At 55.3% G+C, this 19,783-nt stretch overlaps 1 protein-coding gene across 4 annotated transcripts in view; it reads left to right on the forward strand.

Moving 5' to 3' along the window:
• PADI2 (peptidyl arginine deiminase 2) overlaps nucleotides 1–19,783 on the forward strand; it is a 44,095-nt gene that overhangs the window by 20,280 nt on the left and 4,032 nt on the right. For 2 of the 4 annotated variants that reach the window (XM_029948216.1, XM_029948218.1), the window contains exons 4-15: nucleotides 1,257–1,318; nucleotides 2,849–2,966; nucleotides 3,385–3,510; nucleotides 8,812–8,990; nucleotides 10,207–10,310; nucleotides 11,246–11,357; nucleotides 11,866–11,973; nucleotides 14,692–14,843; nucleotides 16,441–16,585; nucleotides 17,502–17,595; nucleotides 18,444–18,557; nucleotides 19,530–19,615. In XM_029948216.1, the coding sequence (XP_029804076.1) occupies nucleotides 1,257–1,318; nucleotides 2,849–2,966; nucleotides 3,385–3,510; nucleotides 8,812–8,990; nucleotides 10,207–10,310; nucleotides 11,246–11,357; nucleotides 11,866–11,973; nucleotides 14,692–14,843; nucleotides 16,441–16,585; nucleotides 17,502–17,595; nucleotides 18,444–18,557; nucleotides 19,530–19,615 (1,400 nt within the window). The remainder of the gene's footprint in view (nucleotides 1–1,256; nucleotides 1,319–2,848; nucleotides 2,967–3,384; nucleotides 3,511–8,811; nucleotides 8,991–10,206; nucleotides 10,311–11,245; nucleotides 11,358–11,865; nucleotides 11,974–14,691; nucleotides 14,844–16,440; nucleotides 16,586–17,501; nucleotides 17,596–18,443; nucleotides 18,558–19,529; nucleotides 19,616–19,783) is intronic. The other 2 variants (XM_029948219.1, XM_029948217.1) reach the window with 2 other exon arrangements.

Genomic DNA, 19,783 nt, shown 5'->3' on the forward strand with positions numbered 1-19,783 from the left:
GGGATAAGCCGCCTCAGGAAAGGTGACATCAGTGCCCTTCCTGCGCCAGGAGCCGGGGAGGAAGCCTGTCCGCCAAGGGGACAGACCAGGAATGCATTCATTCCCACCCAACTCCCGCCTCTGTCCAAGTCATGCTCAGCATGAGGCCGAGCCCACGGGGCAGTTCCAGGCCCTGGACTGGCTCAACCCATTGTGTGACACTCCCATCACCTTGGGACAACTCCCCTGCCTCCCCCCCCCATTAGTCTCTAACTCAGGGGCCATTTGGCACTATCTGGGGACATTTTCGTGGCTGAAATTGGGGGATGCAGTTGGCATCCAGCCGGTAGAGGCCACAGATGCCATTAAACACCCACCAGTGCACAGGACAGTCCCCACAGCAAGGCATCCAGCTCGAAACATCAGTTGTGCCTCTACTGTTTCGATTAGTACACCTCCTCTTACGAGGAACGGCCCCCATTTTGCAGGTAAAGAAACTAAGACTCAGAGAGGCTGTCTAACCTGCCCGAAGTCACACAGCTTGTAAGCAGAAAAGCAGGGTTCAAACCCAGCACTGTCTTGACCCTAAATCTTGGGCTCATTTCACTGCCCCACAGTTTCCATGATGCCTGTCCCCAAGATGGGCCTAAGGACACCAAACACCCCTTGCCCAAGAGCAAGAGTAGACAGAGACCTCACCCTGAATCTTCTGTCTGACAGCCTAGTTTCTCAGGTTGGAGACCCAGTTTCCCACCCACAGTAAAACACCAGTGGGAGGTGGGTGTTCTAGAAGAGACAACACACACATGCACATGAGTGTGCACCACCAGGACAGAAGACTGGGAAAGGCAGTCAGGAGCCCCTGTGAAAGTTTTCAAAGTATGAGCTTCAGATCTGACCAAACACGGTGTGTCCCCCAGGGCTGCTACCACTACCTGTTCACACAGGGCAGGTGACTTGGCCCCTCTGAGCCAAGGCTCCCAGGTCCATAGAGTGCAGCTCGTCCTGCCCACTGCCCAGCACTGCCTGTGGAACATGAAGCATTGGGAAATCCCTGACCCGTCTGATCACCCTCTCAAGTCTGTGGGCTGTGAGGTCCGCCACAGAACCTACCGGTGTTCTCCATCGGGCAGTGGGGCGTTGAGGCAGGGGGTCGGGTCACATGACCTCAACAAGGCCCGCCCCTCCCAGGGACCCAGCACATGTATGACCCTGGCGGTGGTCCTGCCCTACCCGGTCTGGCAGGCTCAGCAACTCACCTGTGTGTCTGTCCCCAGAGATCTCCCTGGATGTGGATGCAGACCGGGATGGCGTGGTGGAGAAGAACAACCCAAGAAAGGTACCCGGTTACCAGCACAGACAGGGCCGGCCTAGGGGGGTGCCCGGGGCAGAGACCCACGATGGGTCCCAAAGTCCTCCCAGCAAACACAGACAGCTCCCCTTTTACAGATGAGGAGACTGAGGCCCAACACAGGCTCCCACACCTGGCACGGCCGGGGCAGAGCTCACGGGGGAGCTGAGCTCCTTAAAGCAATGGCTACAGAGTCGCTTCCTGAGTCTCAGGTCCCCCGCCCGCAGGATGGGACACCAGTTCATGGAAATAATGACCGTCCTGCCATTTTGCCTTTTTGTTTTTAATTTTAGAACTGAGTGAGGAGGACCGTCAGCAGCCAAAGGTTGCATTAACCATTCTCAGTTCAAGGCATATTTTTTTTTCATTTTAGAGAGAGAGCAAGTGGGGGGAGGGGGGCAGAGGTACCGACAGAGAGAGAGGGAGAGAATCTTAAGCAAGCTCCACTCAGAGCTCAGAGCCCAGTGCAAGGGCTCACTCCCAAGACCCTGGGATCATGACCTGAGCTGAAATCAAGAGTGGAATGCCATTTCAGAAAACGGAAAATAGGAGCAAACCGCCTGGAGTGACACAGAGCAACACCACCAGTGGAGGTGAAAAACCGGCTTGAGGGAAAAGGATGAGGCGGAATGAAATGGGGGACACAAGGCTATCTACGCAAGTTAGAAACACCCGTGCACCCACCACGCGGTGTGTTCTACGGGCCATTTCATCACACTTGTCCCAAGTTCATTCCCAGAAAGGACGTGTACAGTGCTGGAGAATCAGAGGGGTTCCCCTTGATGGTCCTGCCACGACCAGAAGGCGGAGTGGGGCTGCCAGGGTAGGGGAGATGGGACCGTGCCGTGAGCACAGGGACGCGGAAGGGCACAGGCCTGAGAGCTGGGGGAGCAGAACGAGTGAGGGGGCAGGTAGGGGGCGGAAGGGGAGCCGGCCGGCCTCACTGGGCCTTGCAGCCTTCAGTGCGGGATTGGGGCTTTATCCTAACGGCACAGGGAGCCCCTGGTGAGGCTTAAAGCAGGAAAGCAACTTGATCTGGTTGGAGGTTGTTCCAGCACGGCCCTGGCTGCAGCGTAGAGAGTGGATCGCCTTGCAGGTCCCATTTGGAGCACTCAGCATGTCTGCAAACAGCTGGGTGTCTGTCCATCCAGGCATCCCCTCCCCTCGCCTGGATCCCCTGTGGGGACTTCAGAGCCTAGCATAGAGTGTCGCTCCTGCTCGTTTCTCTGGCCCGCTCCGTCCCCCGGCCTCCAGGCACAGGCCCACCAGACACGAGACTCATAAAGGCCCCGTCAGCGTTCCTGTCTCTGCCACCGTCCCCCTCCTGAGCGAACCTCCGGTGCTTCCGCGAACCCTCTCCAGGCATCAGATGCGGGGTTCTCGTTTGCCAAGTCACCCCTGCCCCCTGATGAGTGCTGGCTGCTCTCACCTGTCATCCTGGGGCTGTCTCTACGGTGTCCCTCGGGAATCAGCACAAGGTAGACAAGAAGGCAGTGACCTGTCCCCCTGCCAATGCAGGCGTCCTGGACCTGGGGCCCTGAGGGCCAGGGGGCCATCCTGCTGGTGAACTGTGACCGAGACACACCCTGGCTGTCCAAGGAAGATTTGAAGGACGAGAAGGTCTACAGCAAGGAAGGTATTGACAGGCCCCACGCGCACGCGGGGTGGGGGCAGGGACGCCAACACGGTGCTCAGTCCTCGGCTGGGCCAAGGCGGAGGCAGGAGTGATCCTCAGTCCCCCGGGCAGCGGGTGGGGACTCAAATAGCCACTCTTGCGAAGAAACAAAACTATGAATGTGGTTCAATTGGAACCACGTTTTTTAGGAGTTACACGTACACATACCCCTAGGGAACGGACTAGAAGCAAATTCCCAAAAGGTTATGGGAGATCATGGCATTGGAGGTGATAACCAGGTTTTATGCTTTTCTATAGTTTCCACAATACACGTGTGGGTTATTTTTTTTTTCCTGTCTTGGGAAGGTTATTTTGAACCAACATTTCAGCCGCGTCTTAATCCTAACCTCCTCGTGCATCCTCCCCGCTCCGCCCCCAGACCTCAAGGACATGTCCCAGATGGTCCTGCGGACCAAGGGCCCCGAACAGCTCCCTGCGGGCTACGAGATCGTTCTCTACATCTCCATGACGGACTCCGACAAAGTGGGCGTGTTCTACGTGGAGAGTGAGTGACCCCTGCCCTTCCCAGTTTCCATCCATTCGGCGCTCACTGCGCTAACCTCCTGGGGGCCCAGCTCTGGCCTCCACCCTTCCCAGACCCGCCCCCCCCATCAGCAGTCATGGCCTCTGCAGGTGCAGGTGGCTAGAGAAGGCCAGGATCGGCCTCTTAGAAATAGCCCCTGGGAGCACTCCCGTCCTGTGAAGTCAGGAGGCCCCAGGGATAGGCCTTTCCTCCCTCAAAGGAGTTGGTCGTGATGCAGGTCTGTGTACAACCCAGAGTCCCTTCTTCCCCATGAACCAGAGGGGAGGAGCCTTTGAGGTCCATCTTTTCTGGAGCCTTCGTGATACCCACCCATCACTTCCCTGGGTGTTTGCTGCCCATCTCGGGCTCTCTGGAGCTGAGAATGGCCTCCGACTTTTTTTTTAATGTTTATATATTTTCAAGAGAGAGAGCGTGTGTGGACGCAAGTGGGCAGGGACAGAGAGAGGGGGGACAGAGGATCCGAAGCAGGCTCTGCACTGACAGCACAGAGCCCAATGAGGGGCTCGAACCCACAGACCTGACACGCTCAGCCAACTGAGTCACCCAGGGGCCCCAACTGCCTTCTAACTTCTAAAGGGCCTTCGAGGAGGTTCTGGGCACCCTTGCAGAACTGACTGGGCTCCCTGGGCCCCCGCTGTGTGGGGAACTTGCTTCCACCACAGACCTATCCTCACAGCTGCCTGCTCTGTCTCATTCTTTCTAGAAAAACACATTGAGCCCCCTCAGTGCCATTCTGGCAGGCGGTGAGCTCTACAGTCCCACCCCATCCCGGGGGAGGTGACAGCCTAGTAAGGGAGACGTGATAAGTAGCATGATTGGCGGGAATGACACCCACCGAGTAACAGGGAACAGCATGGGTAGAGGTGAGGCATCGCCAGTCAGGGGGGTCTGGGAAGGCTTCTCGGAGCAGGTGACACTTGAGCTGAGACCCAAATCAACAATGAGGAGGAACCAGCCATTCGTGAGTGGAGGGAAGAGTGTTCTAAGCAGAGGGAACAGCACATGCAAAGAAAACACAGAGGAGTGGGCCAGCTCGGAGCACTGGAGCAGCTGAAGGGACTCTAGAGGTGGGGGATGGGTTGGAGTCAAGGTCAGCGATCTGGGCAGAGACCAGCGCATGCAGAGGGCTCGGATTTTATTCTGAGTGCAGTGGAAAGCCATTAGAGGGTTTTAAGCAAGGGACTGTCAAGACCTGATTTATGTATTAAAAAGCTCTCTCAGCAAAATAGTTTGCTTTGCAATTTGCCATGATGCAGGGTGGGGCTTCCCCTGTGTGCCCGGCAGTCTGGGGGGGCCAGGATCTCTGGCAGTCTCGCTAGAACCAGGGCAGACATCATGAGGAGTTGGTCCCGGGGGCCCTGGACCCTCACCGTGGGGAGTGATTTAACAAGGACAGCAGTGGACAGCTGCCACCCGAAGCCAGTCCTCCCTCCGATCCACGCTGGGCCCAGGCGGTGACCTCACACAGTGGAATGTCCCCAGCGTCAGGCCGGCTCTGCCGCCCCAGGGGGCCAGAGATGTTGATGTTTGCCCCGTCCAGTCCAGGGTTGCCACGGAGGATGGGGCTGCCGGCGGGGCAGGGCCTCCCCCCGAGCCTCTCGACCGTGACATTGAATTGTGACACAGGATAGATTGCTAGTAGTGTCACCTGCACGTTATCTAGAGGACCGTGTTGTTAATGGGAGTGGGTTGCTGTCCAGCCCTGTAATCACATCACGGCCCCTCATTTCCCATCCGAGATGGACTCTGGACAGACAAATGCCTTGAGACTTCATTCCCCAGTTTGTCTTAACTGGGCTGATGTCCCACGGGGCGAGGGATGGGGACCCTGACACAGCAGTGATTCCAAAATAGTTTCCCAAAAATGTGGAATCTTGGAAAGAACAGGTGGAGGGAAGGGCATAATCCATCTGTGATAGTTTTCTTTTCTTCCAAGCAAATATGTCCAGGTTTTGTGAAAACCTGAGCATGACTGTGGGTGAGAATGGGTTGTGTTACATGTTACGTGTCACCTGTGTCCCCCAAGGGCTGGGAGCTGGGCTGAGGGCCCAGGGCCCCAAGAGGGAGCTCTGGAGCCCGGGAGGTTCAAACCCTGGATCTGGAGGGTCTACTCACGAGCCCACGCCTTGGGTTCTTCCGGGATGTAGGAGTGGTGACAGGCCTGCCTGTCCCTGCTCACAGTGGGGACCAAACAAGGCGCTCGGCGCAGCAGCCGGCCCACGGAATATTTCTGTGGAATTGTTGCTTCTGTCGGGATCATTCTGATGATTACCCGTCACAGTCATGGCCACAGGCAGAGGTCTCCAGTGCCATCAGACAGACACAGGTATCTGTCCTCCAGCCTCAGATTCTGCCCCAGGACCCCAAAGTTGGGCCCTGACCCCTTCCCATAAGAATCCAGTGACCAGCTTGCCTCCAGTCCGCCCAGGACTCTCCTGGTTTTAACACCGAAAATCCCTCATCCTGCAGAACCCCTCAATCCTAGGCAAACCAGGACGCTGGTTGCACTTGCAAGGAACTGGAACGGCTCCAAAGTGACCAGAAGGGTTATGCCAAACCATACCATGTGCCGCCTGGGAGGGCCCACGCCTGGGGCCGAGGAGAGGTCAGGGTGGCTGGCAGGCCCAGCCCGAGGCCCGTGGGCTGCTCCACAGAAGGGCATTGTCGGTCCTGCAGAGAGAGCCGGCCGCGCTCAGGGGGCCGGCGCCGAGCCGGGGACGGGGAAGAGGAGGCTCCTTGGGACAGTGGCTGGATTGTGCCCACCGAGGAATCCATCCGCCTGGCGCCAACCCAAGTCACCAGAAAGAGAGGCATAGAAATTGCAGGCCACGAGGAGGATACTACATGCCAATGGGCACCCTGACCCAGCTGCCTGGCCAGACCCCTTCCCTGTCCAGGCACAGGAGGAATGCCCAGCTGCCCAGGGTCCTGGGGAAGCTTTGGGGCTTTCTGCCAAGACAAGTCAGCTTCCGGGCCTGAGGTCGCTCCCCCGAGCATCAGCGCAAGTGCAACCTGGGGACGTACGGGTAAGGGTGGACCCGAGTGCCTGGAAGAGAGCTTTCTTGATCACGCAGAACCATCTGAATCTGCGTCGTGGCTAGGACCTGCTCAGGGCCCACGTCGCTGCTTCTGTGTCGGGCCGAGATGGGCTCCTTGCCACACGTCCAGTGTCTGAATCTATCTGCCTCATTTCGGGGGCCCACGCAAGGCAAGGTGAGGTGAAGTGTTATTTCTTTGCCTCCTTTCACAAGCCGTTTGATGAAAAGGACTTGAGTTTCGCAGCAAGGACTGTGCCAACTCATTCACGGGCTCCTGTGATACGGATACCGACAGGTCCGAGCTGCGTGATGGATGGTTACCATGGTTACCGGGTTTCCCTCACTTACTGATGCGGTGTCATTTTATCCTGCGATGACCTTGTGACACCGGCGCTGTTATCCCCACTTAACAAATGGGTAAATTGAGGCTCACGGAGGTTAAGTGAACCCCCTTAGGTTTTGCTACTTATGAAGCTAGAACGGTATTTGAACCAGGTCTCTGACTCCGGAGGTCATGACCATGAAAGCAACCTGCTCTTAGTGAGCTGTATAACCAGGGTCTTGCATATTTTCCTCATGTGAGGAACCGTCCCGAATCCAGGCTTTGGAGATTCCTCCATTTAACTTACAAGTTTCTTTAAAAAAAATTTTTTTTAATGTTTATTTATTTGAGAGAGAGACAGAGTGTGAGCAGGGTCACAGAGAGAGAGGGAGACACAGATTCTGAAGCAGGCTCCAGGCTCTGAGCTGTCAGCACAGAGCTGGATGTGGGGCTCGAACTCACGAACTGTGAGATCATGACCTGAGCTGAAGTCAGATGCTTAACTGACTGAGCCCCTCAGATGCCCCTTAATTTACAAGTTTTAATCAAACCGGTTACATGTTCTGACCCGTGGGTGATGGTCATTAATCATTACCACTGTTGTTGACGGTGAGCACGAAGCTGAACCTGCTTCTGCCCTTCCAGCTCCGCAGGGCATAAAGAAACTCCTTCTGGAAGCTCTGGATAGGGTCCTACCTCCATGCCTTTGGCGATGCAAGTATCCCCTCTCCTCGCTGCACCTCACCCCTGCCACCCTCTAGGGCATCTCAAAGTCTCCCTTCCTCTGCTCACACGCTTCCCGCCCTGCCTCCCTTCCCCTACCCTCCCTGCCCCGGTAACCTGCCGGGATCTCTCTCCTGAAGCCCATTTATGACGCGTCCCACATCCGGATTAATCTTCACATTGGCTGAGACAGAGACAATGTCTCGTACACGGAGAGAGATGCCGCATCCTGACCATTTCTATCCTTCCCCGGAGGTCCTTGCCCAGGCTGGGAACACAGGAATGATTCAGTATGTGTGCCCTACAGGGCATGGTGTGGAAGCCATTGATTCATTTGGTAGATAGCTATTAAACATCAACACCGGGCCAGCCGGGCCTGTCTCTGCCCCCAGGGGACCGTCTCTCAGGGCCAACAGCTAAACGCCAAGATCACACTCCCTCAGATAGTCTGTGATGGGCAAGGAGGGGCTGCGGAGGCTCCACACCGAGTCCCTGGCTCCGTGTCTGGGGAATCTGGCCATAATTCCCAGGGACACAAATCAAGGCGCAGAAGGAAAAGAGCAACTATTCCCAGGGGAGGGAGGAGCGCTGTGAAGAGTTGGGGGCCTCCGGTGGGGACAGCACTGGAGAAACTGCCTTTCCTCCCAGCCACGAGAAGGCAGAGCCAGAGACCACGTGTGGGGCTTGCCGCCAACGTGAATTCTATCACACGGACAGGAATTGGGGTACAAGTGGACACCGTGGTGTTTTGTTCATTAACAGGGGAGGGAGATTGGGGTTCAGAATGACACATGAATTTGAGTCCCAGCTTGACCACTTCCTGGCTGTGTGACTTCACACAAGCCACATCCCCATTCCGAGACTCGGTTTCTTTATCTGTAACGTAGGAACTAATATCCTTCCTCAACACCGCTAGCTGCTCAGTCATCATCTGCCATTTTGTGTTTGCCGGCGAGGGTTAGCTTGGTGTGTAGACGAGGAAGCCAGAAGCCAGAGAGGTCATCTGGTTCGGGGCCACGTTCAAGCATGCCACAGTGCTGGGACATCAACCAGGCCGTGGCCCTTCTGGTGGCATTTTCTGCTTGTGCTTTTTTTGCTCTGCCATCCTGTCCCCTGCCCCACTGACCCCTGCCCCCCCTGGTGGGGGCCGGGACCTGACATTGGCCCTCCTCCCTCCAGACCCTTTCTTCGGCCAGCGTTATATCCACATCCTGGGCCGCCAGAAGCTCTACCACGTGGTCAAGTACACGGGCGGTACCGCAGAGCTGCTGTTCTTTGTGGAAGGCCTGCGCTTTCCCGACGAGGGCTTCCCGGGCCTGGTGTCCATCCACGTCAGCCTGCTGGAGTACATGGCCGAGGTGAGGGCTCCCGGCCCCCGCCTCGAAGGGCTGCCCCTGCGGACTGGGAGGAGTCCTTCCAGGGGGCCAGTCTCGGGGCCCCCACTATGCTCCACTCCTCTCCAAGCACCGAGAGGGGGTGGCCCAAGCTTGGAGACCTAGCTGCCCCCCACCACCCACATCGGTCCACCCTCCCCGCTGTCAGCCCCAGACCACTTAGGGCCAGGACACAGAGGGCTCTGTAGGCTGGGTCTAGCTCAGATTCATGAGCACGGGCTCTGGAATGAGGCTGCCCGGCTTCGAGCCCTTGAGCCACTGGGCAGGTGAATTTGCCCCTGTGCCTTCATTTCCCCGTCGGTAAAACACACAGCACACGTGTCTCCTTCTGGAGTGGTTGTGAGCATCCAAACTTGGAGGAACGCATTCACAATGTGGCCTCAGTTCTCTCAGAAGAAGGAAGGCAGGAAAGGTGGTGCCGACTGGACAGGGTAAGGAGAGGGCGTCTGCTCCCGCCTGTGCCTGGAGTAGCCTGACCAGCAGGGTCTCAGACCAGCCCCTCCAGCGGGTACCAGCAGAGATTCAAAAGGCAGACCCAGGCAGGCAAGGCCAGCAAGGCCCATAGTCCCGCCCACCCCCACCTTCTCCACCAAGGGCAGGTGCCCGTTTCCTTTAGCTGTTCAAAGCCAACTAACTACACAAAGGAACCCTGGGATTCACTCGTTCTTCCCCAGGCTCCAGGCAAGCTTTCTGAACCTCTCCTTAAAGAACAATCTGGACTTGGCAAAATTCCCCCAAACATTGAGAACACTCACCTGTAGAAAAGGGCAAGGTGCCCAGAGCAGAAGCTGAAGGCCCGGGGCTGGCTTGGCCATCCTGTGGGCCCGTTTCAGGAATAGGACTTTGATGAAGCAAGATCCGGTAGTGGGAGAGTATATTTGCAGCAGCCTGGCCTCCTGGGCTCACATCCAGGCTTTACCCCTTGCTGATCACGTGACTGTGGACAGCTGCGTAACAGGTCTCTGGCTAGAGGTCTGTGACTCAGTTTCCCCACCTGTAGAGCCCCCTGGGGTTGCCGTAAGGCAGAAACGAGAGGGCACATGTGAACCGACCCCAGGGCCCGGCACATAGCAGGTGCTCAACAAATGTAGGGCGGTTGTCAATTGCACCCACTTTACAAGGCAGGTGTGAAAGGCACCCTGGCCAGACTTTGTGATCCCCTCCTTTGTCCCACGCCCAGGGAATTCCCCTGACACCCATCTTCACGGACTCCGTGGTATTCCGGATTGCTCCGTGGATCATGACCCCCAACATCCTGCCTCCCTTGTCGGTGTTCGTGTGTTGGTAAGCAAGCAGAGGGGCTGAGCGGGGGCGTTGCGGGCAGACAGACCCGAGTTCGGAACCTGGCTCCGGTATTGACATCTGTGTGACCTTGAGCAACCCACAGGGCCTCTCTGTGCCTCCGTTTCTCTGAAATGCCGACATTGCAGAGTCACTGTGGGCATTAAAAGGGAGCAGGCAAAGTATTAATCCAAGGTCTTGGTACAGTTGGTGCTTTAAATATAATAGCCATCATTTCTTTCCTCATTCTTTTTTTAAAGTGTTTTTTAAAGTTTACTTATTTTGAGAGTGACAGACAGACAGTGTGCAAGGGAGGGGGGGGGCGGGCAGAGAGAGAGGGACACACAGAATCCGAAGCAGCTCCAGGCTCGAGCTGTCAGCACAGAGCCAGATGCAGGGCTCGAACTCACAAACTGTGAGATCATGACCTGAGCCGAAGTTGGATGCTTAACGGACTGAGCCACGCAGGTGCCCCTCTTTTCTCATTCTTGCCCACGTCATCTGGTTAGGAACCTCCAATGGGTATTCAGTTCAGTTCATTTTATGCAGCTTTTTTTTTTTTGAGCATCTGTTATGTGCTAGATACCGGCAGCAAAATGAGAAGCACGGAAAAGCAGGGCCTGTGTGGGCAGCAGCCATGACGGATGGAACCCTGAGGCCCTGGGCCCATCCCCTGCCTCTAGGCTAGACCCAGCTTTTCTTTGGAAATCTGGGAAGGTGGGGGCAAGAGTCCCCTTTCTCGTTTTATTGGTTTGTGACCTTGCCAAACACCATGAGCAGAGCAGTTTGCTTGGCCTTGGCTCCACCTTTGCAAAGGTCACTGTGAACACATCAGCACGGCCCAGAGGGGCCAGCTGCTTGTTGCCACCTCGGTTGGACTGGCCCTTGTCCCTCCTCACCCTTCGTCCTGGCCTCCCTCTCTTCCCCAAACTTCTCAGCATGAAGGACAATTACTTGTTCCTGAAAGAGGTGAAGAACCTGGTTGAGAAAACCAACTGCGAACTGAAGGTCTGCTTCCAGTACGTAAACCGAGGCGACCGCTGGATCCAGGTGAGGAGCCCCGGGCTGGGAGGGATGTGGCCGGGGCTATGCAGGAAGAGCTGGCTTCACAGCAGCGCCCTGGCACCCAGCAGCTCCCTGTGTGCGAGTTCAGCAACCAGCTCATACATGCACATGTACACAGAGACATATATGTTTAAGGCAATGAATGCCCTGTAACATTGCTTCTTATCATAGCAGAAGACTGTAAAACAACCTAAATGTCCGTCCACGGGGCCCTGGGGTATGGCATGATGGGAGAGCCTTACCGTGGAGTACTATACAACAGCTAAAAAGAAGCCAACCTATATATACAGAATGCACCTCAAACAAAGGTGTTCCTTGCAAGAAAATGTACCTAGGATGTTATTGATTGTGTTTTAAGAACATGAGTACAAACGAGTTTGGAGCGTGGGGAGACTCTTCGAAGGAGGAAATGTAAGGAACCACTGTCACTGTTTGCTAATGAAGAGAGAAGTGGGAGGTCCCCTCTCTGATAGCTCCCGTGGTGTCCCCACAGGATGAAGTTGAGTTTGGCTACATAGAGGCCCCCCACAAAGGCTTCCCCGTGGTACTGGACTCCCCCCGAGATGGATACCTGAAGGACTTCCCAATGAAGCAGCTTCTGGTGAGATGCTGAGGGCCACCAGGGCGTAAGGGGTGGGGGGACCTCTTAGAACAGAACGGTCAGGAGACCTGGGGCATCCTTGACAAGTTCGTCTATCGCCCACACCTCCATCTTCTCCTCTGCACAATGGGTCCATTGGGATAGTGACCCCCAAGGTCCTTTCCTTGGAGAACTTTCTCATAGGAGAGTGTGACACTCCCGCAGGGCCTGGCACACCCCCCGTGCCCAATACGTGTTTTGTTGCTGTCAGCTCCACCCACTTGGGAAGGCAGGAGCGAAAAGCGCCCTGACATGACTTTTTGATCCCCTGGAGAAGAAGTTTTCTCATGAGAGAGTTTTCTCACAGGAAATGGGAACTATGGGAAAGAGACGGGGCAGGGGCCCTAACTCCTGCCCCCGTCCCACCTCCGGCTTACAGAAAAATAAGTTCCAAAGAGGAAAATTATAGTTAAGCAATTGTCAAAAAATCATGGTCCCAACTTCAAAGCTCATTGAAGCTGTGGTTTTTCATTTGGGTGTGTTTTTTGTTGTTGTTTTGTTTTGTTTTGTTTTGTTTTGTTTTTGTGGAGAGAGAGAGAGAGTGGGGGAGGGGCAGAGGGAGAGAGAGAGAGATTGAGAGAGAGACAGACAGACAGAATCTCAAGCAGGCTCCACAACGCAGATCCCAACACAGGGCTCAATCCCACAATCCTGGGATCATGACCTGAGCTGACATCAACCAACTGAGCCATCCAGGTGCCCCCGTTCATGCGTTTTTTGAAGCAGTCAGACTCCCCAGTTCTAGAGGCCGTTACCACCCCACTTATGCCCTGAACCACTGGCAGAGTAGGGGCAGCACCGAAACCTGTCTCTTTTGTCCTCACCTTCCACCCTGAACCAGCAGGGGAGGCTTGGACAAAGCAGGAAGCAGAGACCGGGGTAGGTCAGGGGACTTTCCCAAAGTCACATGCAAGGCAGCCTCAGAGTCCTGAGAGGTTCCCAGGGCCACCCCTACTTCTTGAGAACCTTCCCTAACCTGGTGCCCTCACCACGGGGAGATGGAAGAGCCTGGCCTCGCATCTTGTTCCCCCCGCCAAGCGGCAAGCAGCTTAACCTCCTCTGGTTGCACATCTGTAAATGGGGATAGAAACGGTATTCTTGTGAAGGTAGAAGGCACGTGTAAGGCACCCTGCCACACCTGACGTAATGATCATTATCAGCCGGTGCCGCGGACGTCGCCCTGGGTGAAGACTGTCCACTTCTTCCCACGCTGCGAGGGGCAGAAACAAACCAGCCACAGGCACGAGAACCGAGGCCTCCCAGCCCTTGTTCTCACCCTCTTCCTGGGTCACCACCTGCCTTCAGTGTTCCAGGCTGGCCTGCTTCCGAGGCCCCGGGCTGCATTGTTCCCAGAGGCCCAGGCCAAACCCGGCTTTGTGCCACACGCCTGCCCGCCCGTGTGATGCAGTAAAACCCAGCTGCTCCAGCGCCCGGCACATCATGCTTTGCCATCTGGGGCTCCCGGGCGAGAAAGCGCTAAGCTTGCAGCCACCCACCCCCACTGGGCACAGCTGTCCCTTGAGCCTCAGCTGGGCCAGGACAAGCCACATCTTCTCGCCCCCATGGTATTTGTTTTTTCTTACACAAGAGTTTTTGTCAGGCAAGCTTAGTCCCAGCCCCAGTGAAAGTTTCCAAGCAAGCCCCCTACTTTTTCACCAAAAAGTCACAAAAGGAACCTTAAAATTCAAGAGTCACCAGTGATATTATGTGCCACCCCTAGCTTGTCAGAGCTCTGTGCTGAGGAGGATTCTGAGGCTACCTCTAGGCTCAGTGAACAAATACAATTGGTTGGAAACGGGTGGTATGGTCTATAGTTCACTGTCATTCCTACATGTATTGGTCAGCTTTTACTGGGTAAGGCTGCAGTAACAAACAACTCCCGAATCATAGTGGCTAACAATTAACGGTCCGTGTGTTGCTTGTACTCAGTATGGGCTTTTGGTTGGTTATCCGCAGTCCTGCTTCTTCATACCTTCCCCGTTCTGGAGCCCAGGCTGTGGGAGCAGCCCCAGCCCGGGAAATGCCATTCTCCTAGCCCGAGGAGAGGAGAGGAGTTGGCAGGCATACGCAGTGAATCTTACGGCTTCTGCTCTGAACTGGCCTGAGTACCACTCACACTTCAGTGGCCAAAGCAAGTCACCTGACCGAGTCCAACACTAGGTGGGGAGTTCCATTCCTTCCACAGGGAGTTACCACCGACCAGCCAGGGCTCAGGACGCAAAGTCTTCCTACCAGGAAAAGGGTAGCAAGTTTCTGGGAACAACGATACAGCGTACCATCTGACGCCTCTTTTTACAGACAGGGAAACTGAGGGTCAGATCAGTGAAGCACTGAGCGGGGATTTCAGCCGCACAAAAGGAGAACTAACCCTGAAGTCACCAATATGTCTCAGTGTCTGAGAAAAAGAGGCACGCACAGAGAGCCAGTGCACACATACACACACACACACACTCATACACACATATCCGGTCGTGCATGCCCACCCTTACACCAACGTGCTCACAAACTCAGCCTCCCCATGCCCAGCCCCTGCTCTTTGGTGGGAAGAAGACCGTGGGCAAGCCTCTAGACACTAAGTGCCCACAGTGGCAGATGGAAGGTGGTGAATGAATAGGTCATCTGATGGTGGCTGAGCTGGGGGCCCAGGAGACTAATGATGGGTGTGTGTCCCGTGCCCAGGGCCCTGATTTCGGCTACGTGACCCGGGAGCCCCTCTATGAACATGTTACCAGCCTTGATTCCTTTGGGAACCTGGAGGTCAGTCCGCCAGTGACTGTCAACGGCAAGACATACCCCCTGGGCCGGATCCTCATTGGGAGCAGCTTTCCTCTGTAAGAGAAGTCGGGGTGTGGGGGGATGGGGGGCGGAAGGGGAGCGGGAAGGAGGAGGGAGTCACTCTTTCTCTTTAGGAGAGGCCTGGGATGCTCACATGCGGAGTGATCAGCGGGGAGAATGAACCCCTTCCACAACTCTGAAAGATAACAGACACTCTTAGAAATAAAACCAAGTTAGCCTTTTTATCTTAGCACGACTTAGGATCTAATATAAAACTAAATAAATAGTTCTTCCCTAAATGGGAGGGCATGTAGTGAGACTATAAACCAGGTAAGGAAGGGACAAAGGAGTCCACAGAAGGTAATTGACAGAGGATGAGTGTGGGAGAGTACCAATAAGTCCCTTCAGGGCACCCACACACAAAAGAGGGCTGAGAAGACATGGCCGTACCCCAAAGCACGAGTCCCTGGCTCCCCTGTAACATCGTCACTCCCTCCCAAGGTGACCCACTTCCCCATAAAAAGGCAGAGTCTTTCTTGAGCAATCAGTGGGGAGAGTCAGTACTGTCAGTCCTCATCTCACAAAAGGGCTGCCAGGAACCTGCATATTTGGAATCAGCCAGGATTTGGGCACCAGGTCCCTCCAAGCCACATGGGATGCTCTACCTCCTGGGAGGAGGCCACTGGCCAGGAAGTGACAATTTGTCTAGCTCCTTGCCACCCTCCACTCCATAGCCACTCATCCATTCAGCAGGTATTTTCCAAGTGCCAGCCAAGTGCCAAGCCTTGTGCCAACCATGGTGTTCTAAACATGAAGTCCAGCCCCGCCTTCAAGGTGACAGTGGAGATCACAGACAGGAAACAGCAGGGGCAGAGGAGGGGCACATATAGTATTAAAAAGAAGGATAGGGAGCTGGGGGAACCATAAGATAGGTGCCCCGTGGGGAGTCCAGGGAGGGCCCCTTAGTGACAAATACTTATCGAGGGCCTCCTCTGCCAGGCACTGTTCTGGGCTGTAGGGCTACAGCAATGAGTCAAATAGACAAAGCCCAGGGCCTTGGGAACTTTCCACTTAGGGTAGCAGATCCAGGCAGCAGCCAGATCAGAGAGGATTTCTCAGCCACTGTGAGGGCCTGGAGTAATAGTCTAAGGGTCCTGGGGAGACTGAAGACCTCAGAGAGTCTAAAAGTCAGGAAGCGCTTCCTGGAGGAGGTGTTGCTTAAACTTATTACAGATCAGAGATAAGTAGAAGTTAATGTAACAGAGAGGCACATGGGCTAGGGTAGAGTTTGGAACTGTGCCTGAGTCCTAGCCCCCTCCAGCAGTCCAGGCAGGACCCCTGAGCACAGAAGCCCGCCTCTTTATACCCACCGACCCCCTCGGGAACCGAAGGGGCTGATGGCTGAGCTCCATACCATTCATACAGGCCATGGCTGCAGCGAAGGCCTCCGTCTTTACCGCTGGGCACAAGCGCCTTCCTTTGCCTGCACCAGGATCTCAGCCCTGAGGCTCAGGCTCCTTCTGGTGACTTTTGCTGATGCCACCCTAGATATGGGCTATAGGCTGCAGAGGCTGAACTCCTGCAGGCCCTCTGGTGAGGCGGGCACAGTGGGAAAGGCCCTGAAGAGCCGCCTCATCCCCACCCCTCTCCCAGGTCCGGTGGTCGGAGGATGACCAAGGTGGTGCGGGACTTCCTCCAGGCCCAGCAGGTGCAGGCGCCCGTGGAGCTCTACTCAGACTGGCTGACCGTGGGCCATGTTGATGAGTTCATGACCTTCGTCCCCATCCCAGGCACAAAGGTGAGCTGGCCGCGGAGGCCTGAGTGACTGGGATAATGGAGAACTCGTGTCCTACCAGCTCCTGTCAGCAGAGGGCAGGATCTAGAGGAAGTGGACCGCGGAGAGGAAGAAGGAAGTAGGCTCAAGTCAGTTTGCACGTGGTCGCTGTGGCAGGTCAACTTTTAACCCAATATACCCAAATATTAGCATTTCAACATGAAATCCATATAAAGATTATTAATGAGGGATTTTATATCCTTTTATTCATACCAAGTCTTCAAAATCTGGTGTGTATTTTACTCTTAACAGCACATCTCAATTCAGACTAGCCACGGTCCACGGGTCCCATAATCACAGGGCTAGGGGCTACTGCGTTTGCGGTAATGCTCTAGAGAGCTGGGGGTGTGGGCCTGGGGCTGTTTTGTTTTCTGAAGTGAAAGGAATGGAAGTTACACAGATGGCCCGGCCTCTTGGCCACCTGGAGAAGCTCTGCCATTCTGGCCAAAGCCACTTTGGTTTTTTTGGTTTTTTAATTTTTTTTAATGTTTTTTATTTATTTTTAAGAGACAGAGAGAGACAGTGCGAGCAGGGGAGAGTCAGAGAGAGAGGGAGACACAGAATCTGAAGCAGGCTCCAGGCTCTGAGCTAGCTGTCAGCACAGAGCCCAATGTGGGGCTAGAACCCACGAACTGTAAGATCATGACCTGAGCCAAAGCCGGATGCTTAGCTGACTGAGCCACCCAGGCACCCCAGCCCAAAGCCACTTTGAACTCTGAGCTGTGACTCGATGGCATTGTAGAGAAAATCCTGGCAGGCAGCCTGTGCACTCTGCACAAGGAGGCTTGAGGCAACAGGCAGACAGGGCTCCGAGCCCTCTGGGGACCCCCTCATGCTCCTCCCCTCTGCTGACACTGTCTGTCCGGACGTTGTCCCACAGCAATTCCGGATGCTCATGGCCAGTACCTCGGCCTGCTACAAGCTCTTCCGAGAGAAGCAGAGAGAGGGCCATGGGGAGGCCATCATGTTCAAAGGTGAGTGCCCACGGGACCTTGGCAGGGAGTGGGGAGCTGAGGCCCCCAGAGACGCCCAGGGGGAGGGGGCAGGCGAGTACCTTCCCCCTAGGCATCTGGCTCCACTTTCTGGGTGTCTGGACAGCTCTGGGCTGTGAGGTCCCCATGGTGGGAACAGCCCTGGCCTCTTGTGACCATCGTGGTGGTCAGCTGGGCCATCGAGCCGTCCGCTGCCCCCTGCTCCCAGCAGCCGTGCCAAATGCCCCTTCGGCACCTAGTGTATACTTCAAATGGCACCGGACTCAAAAAAGAGCTAACTGCCCTGTGATCTGGATTTGAGGCCCTTGAAAAGGGAGATGGAAGGGGTGCCTGGCTGGCTCAGTCGGTTGAGCGTCCGACTTCGGCTCAGATCATGATCTTACACTCTGTGAGTCCGAGTCCTGCGTCGGGCTCTGGGCTGACAGCTCAGAGCCTGGAGCCTGCTTCCAGTTCTGTGTCTCCCTCTCTCTCTGCCCCTCCCCTGCTCACTCTCTGTCTCTCAAAAATAAATAAACATTAAAAAAAAAATTTCTAAAGAAAAGGGAGATAGGGAAAAATATATAGAATGCAGTTTGGGGACAGGAAGAAAAGTGGGACTAGACTGACATGACGCACAGCCAGACTTCGTTCCTATCAGTCACAGTGCGAGGAGTTACCTGCCTCATTTAGGCATTCACTTAACTGGGACAGATGTCGACTGAGACTAGGTGTGCTCTTGCATTAATCATGGAAAGAGGGAAAGCTGATCAGCTGGAGACAGCGAGCCGGGTTAGAGAGGCCGTGACAACTTCTTACATGTTTTTCTTAAACTACTTTTTGTCACTCTGCAGGTTGGCATCTCCAGTCTGCCTACTCCCAAAAGCCCGCGTTCCTAAGGCTGGTTGATACTTACGTACATCACTTTCCTCCATATCCAAAGGCAGTGTTCTTGATAGTGGCTGGGGGTGAGGACAGACAAAGCCAAATTAAGACCACCGCCCCTTCTGTATTCCCAACCAACGGGAAACTTTTTCTCGGATTGGCCAGCATGAGGCTTCTTTATATAGTAAACGCACCCCAAAGCTACCCATAGTATATAGGAGCCACTTTCTTTGTACGGACAGGTCCAAGTGGTACTGTGGAGACAGCAAGGGGACAGGGCGTGACAGCCCCAATCTCTTTGCCACTGACAGGCTGCAGGATTGGGGAGTGCAATGGACCAGCCGACTCTGGTCAATGGACCAGATCAGGCACTAAAAAGGAAAAAAAAAGAATTAATAGCTTAGGTTCTAGAATCAGACTGCCTGGTCTGCATACGGGGTCTGCCAAAGCTAGAAGACCTTGGACAAGCCATTTGACTTTCCTGTGCCTCAGTTTCTTCATCTTTAATGCTAACAGCTACCGCATCAGAATGTAGGAAAGACGCCTGAGTTGACCCATGTAAAACATCTAGAAGAGTGCCTGCCACGCAGCAGGTGCCCAACGAGTGGTAGGCAGGACTAGTCAGACCGAAAGCCAAGTGTGGAATAGGAGGCAGGTGCAGGCAGATGCCGGGAATGAGGCGGGTCTAGAAAACAGGTAGGGCGACCTCTGTGCCTCCTGCTTTTGCCACACTGACCCTGGTCAGCTGCTTGTCCATAGAAGCAGGCTCCAGTGGGGGGAGACCCAGCTACCCACCTGTGCCACCCCACCCTCTGGGCAGAGAGAAAGCAAGCCCTCTCGCCCTTGGCCCAAGCAGCAAGGCCCACCGTGGAGAAGGAAGTGTGCGCAGCCCTCCCCTGTCCTGGGGTTACCTCCCTGGGTCCCTGCCTGTCCCCAGCCCCATCTCCTTCCTCCCAGCAATTAGCCCATTGGCTGGGGGGGCGGGGTGACAGAGGGGAGCAGCCAGGCTGGGTACCTAAGGCTGGACTGTCCCCTGTGACCTCTAACCTCCACAGGCCTGGGCGGGATGAGCAGCAAGAGGATCACTATCAACAAGATTCTGTCCAGTGAGAGCCTCGTGCAAGAGAACCAGTACTTCCAGGTGAGGCCGGCGCCGGGGGCCCTGGGGGCATGGGGTTGTGCCCAGTGATGCCTCTCACTTCCTCAGGGCTTCCATAGGGAATGACCAAGGGACCTGGGCACACGCCAGAGGGAAGGGTCTCAGTGAGCATCCCATCCAGCCTCCCTGCTTTGCTCTTGTGCTAAAGCC

This window comes from Suricata suricatta, chromosome 8 (assembly GCF_006229205.1).
Source record: "Suricata suricatta isolate VVHF042 chromosome 8, meerkat_22Aug2017_6uvM2_HiC, whole genome shotgun sequence".
Lineage (NCBI taxonomy): Eukaryota > Metazoa > Chordata > Mammalia > Carnivora > Herpestidae > Suricata > Suricata suricatta.